This window comes from Frieseomelitta varia, unplaced genomic scaffold, assembly GCF_011392965.1.
Source record: "Frieseomelitta varia isolate USP_RPSP 00005682 unplaced genomic scaffold, Fvar_1.2 scaffold_576, whole genome shotgun sequence".
NCBI classification, from domain to species: Eukaryota; Metazoa; Arthropoda; class Insecta; order Hymenoptera; family Apidae; genus Frieseomelitta; species Frieseomelitta varia.
Genome location: NW_025110341.1, coordinates 234554 through 247186, shown reverse-complemented (window position 1 = coordinate 247186; position 12633 = coordinate 234554). Strand labels below are relative to the sequence as shown.

The following is a 12633-nucleotide window of genomic DNA, read 5'->3' as shown; positions in this document are numbered from 1 at the left end:
AGAGAAAGAAAACCTTGAAAGAGCAGAAAATTCTGCAAATTTTATTTGAATTAATTCACTGGAACAAACAACGATCCGAACGGAAGCGATAGTTTATGCAATCATTTTAGGAAATTATTTGTAAAGAGGGACACGAAACGAAGTGGAAAATTCGAGAGCCATTAATGAAATAATTTAGAGCTTGCTCAGACGAACTAACGTAGAATCATTTCCGGATTATGCGTTGTTTAAATAATTATTTTTCAAATAATTCATTAAAATAATGCCCAAACTTTATAAAGCAATGTTTTAGCGGAATTGTGTTGTCGTTTAATTAAATTCGACGACAAAAAGGAAGAGGGAAACCATTCTCGTTAATGGTATTAATAAAAATAGCGATAATTGTTGAAATAATTTATAAGGAGACTATTATACTCGATGTCTCTTAACAAGGAGCGTTTCTTAATTAAGACATCCGCGAACAATGACATAAAAATGCAGATACGAGTTTAATTCTACTGAAATTCCTAACAGTTTGATTAACTTGAAGATCAATACTTACTAACGTGATACTTCTATTCTCCACAGCTGTATAACTATGATTAAGAAATATCGTCGAAATTGGCGAAATTCTTTCGTTCGTTTATTCCTTTATGTGCGTAATATTTTTTGATTCATTTTTAGATAAATACCGGATAATCTCCACATTGAAAGCTGCGCTATTATTAATTGTTTAAGCATGTAGGTATTCCCATAAATCACTGGCTTTGTTAAAACAACGAATGTTCAGAGATATTCTATGTAATTAAGAAATCTATCTCGTGACCTCCATGAAGCCAGCTTTCATTTTATGAAAAAGGACGATATAATCTCGAGGGATCTTCTTTGTTATTCATTGAACGTACATACTTTACGTCGACATACTGAAGAAAAAGATTTTCAATCCTTCTGGAGGACGTATCTCTATTTAACCCTCAACAATATCATGAAAAGTAAATACTGAAAGTTACGTATCCTTGCATTCACAGTTTGAAAAGTTTTACTTTCTGTACACCGACTGCTTTAGTATTGTGTATAGATACATCGTTACAAAAAATACTATGTGAATTATTTCATTTTATTATTTGTAACAATTATGAGTTCCAACATATTAAATTAGTAAAGCAAAAATTCTACTTACAGAGGATTAAATTAAAATTGAAACTGGAAACGAATGTGATTATATATTTTTAAAAAATTTAACTTTACCGTCGATAAATTGCTTAATGTTATACAGTTATGGGTCATAGATACAGGCTGGACTAAAAGCTTCTTCCTCTTCTTCTTCTTTTTAAGAAAACATCAAAATATAAGAAAAAAACTGATTTTATTAATTTTAAATTAAATTTAAGTTCAAACAACATAATTTTTTCATTATGTTTCAAAAAGTTATTTCTCTGAAATGTTGAAAAATAAATAATAAAAAAATTACGGATTTATTTTTGGCCCATCCTGCATTATACCAGGTAACAAATCCAATTTAACTTTTCCACTTGAAACGTTAAACCGGCTTTCCTTCGAACCATTTACGTCCTAATATTTCGTTCTTAAGTCGGAACGACTGTGATAAATGATTACAAATCGTCGATCGCACAAATCATTGTCGATAAGAGGATATTTCACATTATATAACAGAAGGGACGATGATTCTATCAATTTATTTTCGCGAGATGTATTATTCGCAAAAACTTTCTGACATTAAGATATTTGTAAAAAATTGAAAATTGATACAATTGAATTTGTCGGAAATTGATAATTTATAACGATAATTTATAAAGAAGAAACGAAAAAGATCAAAGTTATTAGAGTAAGATTTAATCAAACTTGATTGATAATTTCAATAGCGAATGTAACGATCAGACTGTGAATTTTTATGTATATTATAACAATTACTTTACTTTATAGATTTTTGTCCATTACGTTTTATTTTTATAACACGATTTATTATTTTCTATGTTATGTTATTCAATTTTAGATTTTATTTTTTCTTTTCTGTTCATTCTTCCAAACAACTTCCAAGTTGTACCGTAAATACATAAAAATTCGCAATCTAATGAGAGTTGCGCTACAAAATGATTCATATTAAAAACAATTCCTACAAAGTAATTTCATATTAAAAACAATTCGCCTACGAAGCGAAATTTTATGTTAATAACGTCGTAAAGAGCAACAATGTAAAGAGCGCCTGAACTTTAATAGATTAATAAAATAAGGTATTGAACCATAAAGTGTTCTCTATATTAATCGGATTATTTTTTCTACAAAATAGCAATACTTTGTTGAAAAATTCATTAAAAATAACTAAATTGATCTCAATAACGGTCGACGCAACAAAATCGCCGAGACATAAATTATACTTCACATTGAAAAATATAAAATGTTTCGCTAGGACGAAAGAACCTCGAAATGACGTTAATATAGCGACTACGTGGAAACTCAATTTTCACTTTTTCACGGAATTTTACGATGGTGTGAGATAGGTGTTGATTCGAATATTTTTTCGAGTCTTTCAATTACGCGAAGTTTCAATTTGCTCGAGATACATTAGAATCTGAAGTCTACGAAGATGTCACATATATGCAAACTGAGCGCGTGTTCATCTCTGTCAAGTGTAAATAGTAGAAAATATTTTTATTTCAATTTTAGATGAAATTCAAATATATGTTACGGCAAATTATCAGACGAAAGAAATTGTAAACATAAATTACAAATATGGTTTTTTTGGCCCGAGAGGCTGAGACATAGTATGCGTTTGTGAATTATATTTTCGGCAATGCAATTTAATAAATTCAATTTCTGTTTTAAGTGGCGAGGAAATCCTGAAATTGAATTTTCAAGTGTAATACGTTCTTAACGAAAGAGTATCTTTACATTATTATAGCATCTTGATTGCAGTGATCATTAGTTACCGAATCATTAATGAAACATTTTTTTTTTAATACAGATTTTCAATGAAAATTCCTTCTCAAAGAGATTTATTCGGATTAAAGGAATATAGAAAAACAAAAATGATAAAAAAAATAGATGCAAAGAACAAAGGAGGATAACAGTTTACAAGCGATTGAAATGTTAAAAATTCCTGTTTAAGCTATTCCCCATCCGTTATATCGTCCTTTAAATAAATATTTTATCGTCCACAAAAATTATTTCAACGCGAAATTCAATGCCAGTTTTTAAAATTTAATAAAAGCATTCGAAAGGCATTCTCCCGGCGTCATTACATCGTAATGACACGTTAAAAATTTCATAAAAACGCACCGTATCTAAGATCATATCTCATTATCTGTCTCAATATTGAAATTGTAGAATATTCGTTCCCAAGTTCATACGCTACAACGTAAAGCAAATTTAAACGACGTAATTGTTCGCAAACGCGTGCACGTATTGACAAATGGCAAAAAGTGAAATTTCACACTGTAATTTTCACAACAATTTAATCCCTCGTATAAACGTTTACATCACACTAATCTGACAACAATTCTGGCACTCAAAAACGTGATGAAAAATGAAAATGTCATTTGTAAACGAGAATGTTTAAACGTTCTTGCTTTGTGCAATGCTTAATGTATTACTATTACTCTTATTTTTCCAATCCATTGCACTTCAACCCTTTTAACCTAGAACCAAGCAATAATTGATCATAATATTACAAATGGTTCGATTTCTTCAAATTTTAGAAAATTGTAGAATCTACATGGAAACGTACGATGGAAATATATTAGGTGAATCTTAATATTTCCATATTATTTTCTTTCATAGTTCCAATATTAAAAAAGAAAACTTGGTGATGCAAATCGAAAAAAAAAAATGAAATGTTACTGTCACATAACATTGGTCCTTAATAGATAACACGAATGAATCTTTCCTGTGTGCATTTCTATTTTGCAAATATGTATCTTAATATTTAAATTGTCAAAGTAGAATATCCATGTGTAGAAGATTATCTGTTATTAGCAGACAATGGTGATACAACGTTAAAATATTGAAATACTCGGAAAATAAAGATTGACATGAGAGATGCTCTATTATGTATACAATATTAAAATTATTATATATTTCCTTTTCCCCTACGATAGCAAATTCGATAATAAATCATAAGTGATTTAAAGATACAAAAATTTAATAAAATTTTTAAAAAATTTCGAACATAAAGGGTTAAAAAGAAACAAATGCTACAACGACAGTTCAATTCTCTTTCTCTCGCGTATATGAGAATTTATTTATCGCAAAGCTGCGTGACTCGCGATTAGGATCGTTTACACAGCGACTTCGATAAGCAGTATTGATTCCTGTGAAAATTTCCCTCAAACCACCGTTTGTTATCGAAACATCGTCCATGATATCGACATTGAATATTACCACAACGCACTACTATCTTTTACGACAACCTATTGACCAAAAACGTTTCAAAACACAGCTGTACAATTTCACAGTTGTTCGTGAAATAAGCAAAAACGTAAAACTTGCAAAACAAAAATTCTTGGAAATGAACTTTGTTTACGACTTCATGTACGTTCAAGAATTACGATTTATATATATTACAATATCGATGTTAGAAACTTTATGATTTTAGTAAAATTTTATGCGATAAATCTGGCTATAAATTTCGACGTAATCGAAGCTTGATCAATAAATACAATCACAGAGTACAAATCGAGTCGTAATTTATAAGTAGACGGCGGAGTTTTTGCTTTAAAAATTCAATAGTTCACGTAACATACAAAAATACAATACATAAAATATCCAAAGTATGCTACAGTATGCTTTAGCGGAGATTAAGAAATAAATCTCCAAGCTCTATACTGATAATCGCATTCGACAAAAAAAAAAAAAAAAAAAATGCGAATCGGCATGAAAATTTGCAGTCTATTCATAAGAATTCCAACTCGCACGTATTGCTCTGAATATTTTGTACATTTTAAAAATAAATTAAGACATAAAGAGGTACTCACAGCTGCAATCACGGCTTGGTAGACTCGAGATTGAATCAGTTTGTCAATGAACACGATCGGTCATGAAGAAACCTTTTACGAAAATTGAGACCTCGCCAACTCTTCTGGTGGGTGAATCCCAAGCACTATTCTAGGATTTCACAACTTGCTTCAAACTGTTACTTCGTCCAATTTTACCAACAAAAGAAAAAAAGGAAAAAAAATAAAAACAGAAATAAAGAAAAAAAGTAAAATGGTCGCGCGTCTTTTACAAGCTCGAATGGCCCTTCATCGGGGGGGAGTAACTATTCACGAAAGCGTAACAATTCATCGATAAAACTTCTCGACATTTGGAAACGAATTAATAAGATAAAACGGTTTACAATCGATCGATCTCGCGAATCCGCGATCGAATTTATTGATCGGATCGGCGAACGAGCTCGCGAGTTGCACGATTAGCGAAACGGTGGTTGCTCGTGTCGCGGCGCGCTGAGAACTGAATGCCATTCGACGCTGGTAGAGCGCTGATAGGTCGCTCGAAGGATAGCAAGTGGGGTTGCGTACGGAGAAACGTGAAGAACCGAGGGTGGATAGAAGAAGGGGACGAGGAATTTCCAATGATTTCGCGTGGAAAACGAGAACACAAACCGAGGAAAAGAACAATCAGACGTTTGGTCGTCCTGATGCCTGCGTGACATTTAACCTTCATCAGAGACAGAGAAAGAAACAACCTTATCTCGGTTGTTTCTTATCAGTGTCCGTCAATCAACGTGAAACGAATGTCTGAGAATAGCGTGTTGATTTATCTGTGTCGTACGAAAATTGGATAAATGATGGGCAAACGTGAATTGCGCTATAAAGCGCGCTCTGAAGACGATGGAATGATTCTTACGTGTTTGCGCCTTCGGGAGTGGGCTTTCCTGAAGAAGATTGAACGATGTGATTTTTTTGACATGGAAGGAAAGCGTGAGCGTAGATCTTAGAAGCTGATTGGTCAGATTAGTAAGGTAAGATGAGCGATCGGTGTTCTAGATTGGTGATTCAAGGGATGATTAATAAAAATTAGCTTCGGACGTTTTATATTTTAACTCCTTTGCACTCGGGAATTATTTTCTTTTTCTTTCTTGTATGTGCGCAACAATTTGATAATTGTAAAGGGAATTTATTAAATAAAGAATTAAATGTTTATTGTACGGCTAACAATAAGAAATACTAAATCTTAGCTTTCATTGAGTGAATGTAATTTATGCACATTTATACCTTATTATGTTTCACAGTATGGTATCTTTTAAAAAATGGTTACTTTGCAGAAATACATATTCTCAAATACATAATTGCGAGTAGTCAGATGCAATAATTGTACAGATAACCATTTGAATTATCTCTGAAGGAAATATATGTATACGTATAATGCTACCTGACATTTTGAATTATTTCAATGAACAGAGTATGGCAGAAGAGATGACATTTCGAGTGCAACGGGTTAAAGATCTATCTTGACGATGAATAATTGATATAAATGTACAATTGACGCGATTGTCTAACATTAAGCATTATAAAAGAATGAAATTAAGCATGAGTGAAAATAAAATCAAAAGCAGCAATATCAAACAATAATTAAAAGACAATATTCCACAAATATTAATAAGACATTATTTTTCGAATAAAAGTACATCACGATTAAATGTTCTTTAAAAAAAAGAAATCAGAAAATCATATTTTTCTTTTGCTTATGTACTCTGGTTTTATGATTGTCTCGGAGAGATTCCGTAAGTTGGTTTCATCTTCCCCAAGCAGAATTTCATTTCTCTCTCTCTCTCTCTCTCTCTCTCTCTCTCTCTCTCTCTCTCTCTCTCTCTCTCGCAGACCGCACATTCCATCATACTGAAGATTGCTTGGTTGAAAAGCCAGAATAAAGTATTTAAGTTCATTCCCTCCGGGCTGTCGAAACTGATACTTTCAGTGAAAAGAGGAATGATAAAATTATCCTTATCCAACGACAAAATGAGAATTACAATATACAATGCGTTTTGCATTCCGAAATGCTGACGTAGATTTGCATAAAACTGCCAAGCGCACGAAGCATTTCGATTTTGATTTTAATAAAAATGCGAGTAAAAATATTACTTTTCAATCGTTAATGTAAGTGATTATTATAAAATATAAATGCTCTAGAGCAAAATCTACGAATAAATGAAATACAGGTATCTGCTATTGATAGGTGGTTGATAGTTTGTACGAAACATGGCTACTGACAGTCTAACGAAATATCAATGTCATCATCTGTTCCAGACACTGACGTTAACATTTTATTGAGATCATCACAATTTTCAAGATATGGTTTAAAGAAGCCTTTATAGATTTAGATTGAATTATATTCTTCGTTAAATAATAATATATAATAGCATAGCATCACACATGAATCTGTTATTAATTGCAAGTTGAGGACAAACTGACGTGAGCAACGTGAATCTAGATAGAGATAGAACTTCTTCAAAATTACATTATACTCTCTGTCATTTTTCATGTTTCAACATTTAATAAAATGAAATTAACAAACAAATTTATTAAAGAACTCTATGCATGTAGATTTTCTTGGCCCTACGATAACTCGTTAAAATTCTTTATCATACTTGAAACCTCATATAAAATTTCTGTACGTATATATTTTTAAAATCACGATGCAAGAAATAAGACGTCGTTTCTAATTTTCGAACTACTTTGCAACTAGTTAACGATTTGCTGGAAGAAAGTTCGATATACTCGAATAAATCAAATTGCCTCCGGTATGTGATAACATCGCAGGATGAGAAAAGGGGATCAGAAATCGAATGCGAATGAACGTTGTATGAAAGGCAGGAATCTCGAGCATATCTAACTTGAAACCATCGAGGTTTATCCTTGCGATAAAGTAAGAACTCTTCATTTTATACAACGCGGAGAAAAAAAAAATTTAATATCAGTAACTTCTGAACCAGATACTATTATTTTATTTCATGCACACTCGTCTATCTTCGTAGATAAATACGAATAATAAAAAATAAATAAAATAGAAAAAATAGAAACTTCATAATCTATTATAAACGAGATCTACTAATGATAATTAATATTAAGATTCCCTCCGAATAAAATAATATTATTTTATTATGCAAAACTATACTTTGAAAATATAATAATGTAATCGATGGTCTAGCTACACGAACGATTCTTGGAAGTGATCATGAATTATCCACCGAGTAGTGAACATCGTACATTAGATTAGTCATAGATGGAGTAACATTCATTGTCAGTAAAAGAAATTGCACATCTTATTGAACATGGTGATTGTTTTAATAAACAATACGTGTGCAAGATACTCATTGCTGTTATTTCATGTATTTTAATGCTGTGACAGAGGTTACGTTATAAAGGTAAAAAAATTAACTGAGTAATTTATATTAAGTTGCATATTCATATCAACATTTTAATAAATTAAAGCTAATGTGATTCTAACCAAATAATAATATCGAAAGCACGTGGTTTGAATATATGTATATAATTGTATTAACATTATACTAGCTATATGAAAAAACAGTGGAAAATTAATACAATAATTAATAATAATAAGCAATTTTTTACTTGTTATTTTATTATTTACTTTTTATTATATATTATAATATTTTTAGATACTACTTTATAATAGTAATTTTTTTAGATACTACTTTACTTTAGTTATTACTTATTAAAATTCTTTTAAACATTCGATATATGATAACATTCGTTTGAATTCCAAAAAAAAAAATTAGTAACATAATGTTTCAATATCTCGATTTAATTTTCTATTAGAAACTGCAAACTGCTGTTTGCTGTATCTATTATTCAAAGCTTCGTCAAAGCTGGAATACTCAATAATTAATAAATTAGCTATTAACTATTAGAAATAGTTAAATATTATATAATTATTAATAATTATTATTAGTAATTATTATCAATTATTATCAATTATTGGTAGATAATTTTAAATTGAATATAAAAATATTAATATTATTGCAAAATTGCTAAAATATTAATTTCATTTACAACTCGATAGGTACTCCTCAAATAAATGAACTATCAGAATTTTATTTTTAAACTAAAAATTTGTTTAAAATTTTGGATTTTCTTCTGTATTCTAGGTATCAAAAATGTCAAACTTTGGAAAGCATGGTATGTTGTATAGCAATAATACTCACGAAAAAGAGAAATGTTGCAAACACGGAATGATGAGGACTATTAATTATACGTGTACTAAATGGCCAGTACAACAACGAATCAAGGAATTAAGTTCATATACAGGAGGCAAGACAAGAGAAAATTATTCTTGCAACAATTCAAAAGTAATTTTAACGCGTAGTCGAAGTACAACAATGTTTGAATCAATGATTTTCGAAAAAAAATCTGTCGGTACACAGACAGAGGAAATTCTATGCTCATCTACGCCAAAGGAAGAATTTTGCAACAATATTAATCTGGATGAAAATATGAGCTATGGAGAGCTTTTTAAAATCATAGCGGAAAAAATAGAACAAAACAGACAGCTATTGTTTAGATTGAACAATCTTTGTTGGAAATTGAGAATCCAGTAAAATCATTCACTATATTCTTTTCATTGAATTATCTTATTATGAATGTTTGTCAATGAGATTACTTTAATTTTTGTCAATTTTACATTTTTTTTTTTTTTTTGTTAATTACATTACATCTTTCACTTTTTTTATTTAATAACAGTATTGTAATTTCATTTTAATATTTATAGTTTATGAATGGAAGTCTTTAGTTTTAAGTTTAATGTAGGTCGCAATTTAAGTGCACTTGTAATGTAAAATACTTTAATATAGTATTATCAATTTAATATAGTATTTAAAATAGTATTATCAAACAATTAGTATATTAGTATACTCAAGTTTGAATATTAAAATAAAGTAGTATAATTGTACTATATTCATGGAATTTAGTTTAAGCAATACTACTATATTTGTGTAATTATTTAGATGTAAAAATTTATGACCAATAAACATATATAATTTTTAGACAGTTTCTTTTCTTGAAAGGAATATTGCATAAGAAGATTCAATAAATGTAGCCTCGTGTAAATAATAGAAATAATATTTTTACTTTTCTAATATAGTATATATATACACTCTTATGTGAAAACAAACTAACTTTTCCAATTAATATCGTTGAATAAATTGAAAAAATATATATAACTCTATAGTAGTTGGTACTTAATTACATAGTAGTTCATATAAAATATAAATTATAAAATTATCAAAATGCATGCGACTTACGATTAAATTTGAAGAACGATGCCCAGGGAAGTCAAATGATGTTCTTTTGAATTTCGCGGTATCCGTCCTCTTGACTTTCATGGTGGCCGAGTCTTTCGAATGTTTCGAAATTTCCCTCGCAATTCGTTGATTACCTACACAGAAGAAAATCAAAATTCTTAAGTAAATGTATCAAAAGACTAAATTATATAAAAATGAAATAATGATCAAGATCAAACAATGATCAAGATCGAATATCATTTTGAGAGGTTATGAGACTTCAATAAATATAACGATCAAAATCTATCAATTAGCATAACATTTAATAAAGTATTGAGTAGAAATATACGTACCAAAAGATGTTGAGGAAAGTGTTAGACAGTATATAATAAACATCACGCAAAGTAACACATCCTTACTCCATGACTTCCGATACTAAACAAATTCCACGCGCAACGGATTCGCTTCGCGCATTAATGTGTTGGAGTGGGGAGGAAATAAGAAAAATTATCATTATTTAAGAAGGAAGTCGAAGAGAAGTCTGTGCCTGAAAGAAAAAATAAGATTAAAAAAGATTGTTAAAAAAAATTCATTCGTTTTCTCCTAAAGAAATTGGTTATACATTGCCTTTACATTAAATTGTAAATGAAAAATGGAAAGTAATAAAATATTGCAGATAAATCGATAGATCAAGGGTTGCTTGTTTTTGCAGCTTGTATGCATACTAAAGTAGATCTTGAACATTAAACGTTATAAATATAATTTATAAAGTCAAAGTTTATAAAGAAAAGTTTATACATTGGAAGAAATTTCCAATAAGAATCTTCCAATTTCTTAAGTTCTTTATGTAATTTTTTTTCTAATTTTTTTTAACTATGATTTTATCTATTATTTTTTAATTATTATTATTACACTTCTGTTCCTCTGTCCGATTTGTATAAAGTAATATAGGATATTAATACTCAGGGAATTATTGTGTAAAAAGAAAGTTCCCAATTTTGTTAGTTCATAGACCGAGTGAAAGAATTGTTATTTCATTTAAAATATGAATATGTATGTAGATATTTAAAGTAATGAAAATTTTACATAAGTAGATAGGTAAATAGTAGATAGCATTTTCAAAACTTATCTTTCGTATGAAAAGTACATACATTCTGTGAATGAATTTTATTATATGGAATCAAAGTGAATACTTGCTTCATTACAGGTACCCTTTTAATACCAATTCTAATCCAAATTTCGAATATATTTTTTGAAAAATTAAATATTACTGAGCTTGAATACTTCGATCCATTAAATAAAATTTTTGAATCCTTATTTATGCAAGAGATGAATGGGACATAGGAGGAAAGATGAGAGACTAATTTTAAAGATGCAAAACTCAAAGAAGTTCACAAATTAATCCCCTTAATTAGTTCTTTTTACAAATTTTTCATCGATTTATGGACATTCAAATGTTAGCGCCGCGAAGCGATATCTATCCTTGTCGCTTGATATTACTATCCTTGTTTGTATCGACCGTTACCACGGCAAAATTGAAATCAGCGCCATCTACAACAAAACAATTGTTCTGCCGAAAAGTACGTTTCCTGTAAACATCGCTAACTGCATATAAACACTCTTAACATAAGAACATTTATAAATTGTTATGTTATTTTTATTATTACTATGGACATGTCATTACCACGTTTACTTATTTATAGAAATGTATATATAGGCCCTAATTTATAATTTGTTATTCATTCCCTAATTAACATTCATTTCCCTAATTAACCAGTTATCTATTTATGCTATAAACTTTATTGATATTTAAATATCATTTATTATAATTTATTAAAAGTTACTAAAGTTACGAAGTTCTTCTTATTTACTTGTAGTATTATAATATTATCATTATAATCACTACAAATTTGGTGACCCCGACGTGATCTCAGAAGAAGAACATTGTTACATCTGTATTATTTAAAAAAAGAAAAATGGTCATACCTTCGCCAGTTCAAGCTCGAATACTGATAGCTGAAGATGCTTATATTCCGCCGGTCGTAGAAGACAATTGGTGCAATGACCCCTCAACTACTTTTACCTTTTAATAGAGAAAATCTCAAATTATGGTTTCTTCAAGTTGAAGCAGGTATGAGAGCGAGTAAAATCACTGGTGATACATCAAAATTTGATCATGTTATTTCACGTCTACCACTAGATGTTGCATTACTGATACAAAATATTATTGAGATACCACCAGAGACAAACAAACACTACTTTAAAAAATAAACTTATGGATCTTTTCGGTAAATCAGAAGAAACTAAAGTTCGTCAACTTCTCAAAACTTGTGGCGCTGATTTCAATTTTGACGTGGTAACGGTCGCTACATGTTTGTGAAGTGAGATGCCATCTATCC

At 29.7% G+C, this 12633-nt stretch overlaps 2 protein-coding genes across 4 annotated transcripts in view; one reads left to right on the top strand and one right to left on the bottom strand.

Annotated features, from left to right (window-relative positions):
- LOC122534085 (synaptotagmin-5) overlaps positions 1-10695 on the bottom strand; it is a 133398-nt gene extending 122703 nt beyond the window's left edge. For 2 of the 3 annotated variants that reach the window (XM_043664394.1, XM_043664398.1), the window contains exons 1-2: positions 10588-10695; positions 10256-10389 (exon numbers count right to left, since the gene is read on the bottom strand). The gene's annotated coding sequence lies outside the window, so the exon portion shown is untranslated. Of the gene's footprint in view, positions 1-4970; positions 5438-10255; positions 10390-10587 lie in introns of those variants that run through there. The other variant, XM_043664396.1, reaches the window with a different exon arrangement.
- LOC122534086 lies at positions 8257-9692 on the top strand. The gene is made up of 2 exons (XM_043664399.1): positions 8257-8359; positions 9104-9692. The coding sequence occupies exon 2, from the start codon at positions 9113-9115 to the stop codon at positions 9551-9553; it is 441 nt and encodes a 146-aa protein (XP_043520334.1). The 5' UTR covers positions 8257-8359; positions 9104-9112; the 3' UTR covers positions 9554-9692.
- Positions 10696-12633: the final 1938 nt, after the last annotated feature.

What these genes read in the sequence shown, in the direction of transcription:
- LOC122534086 (XM_043664399.1), top strand. Translation starts at nt 9,113, where the DNA reads ATGTCAAACTTTGGAAAGCATGGTATGTTGTATAGCAATAATACTCAC.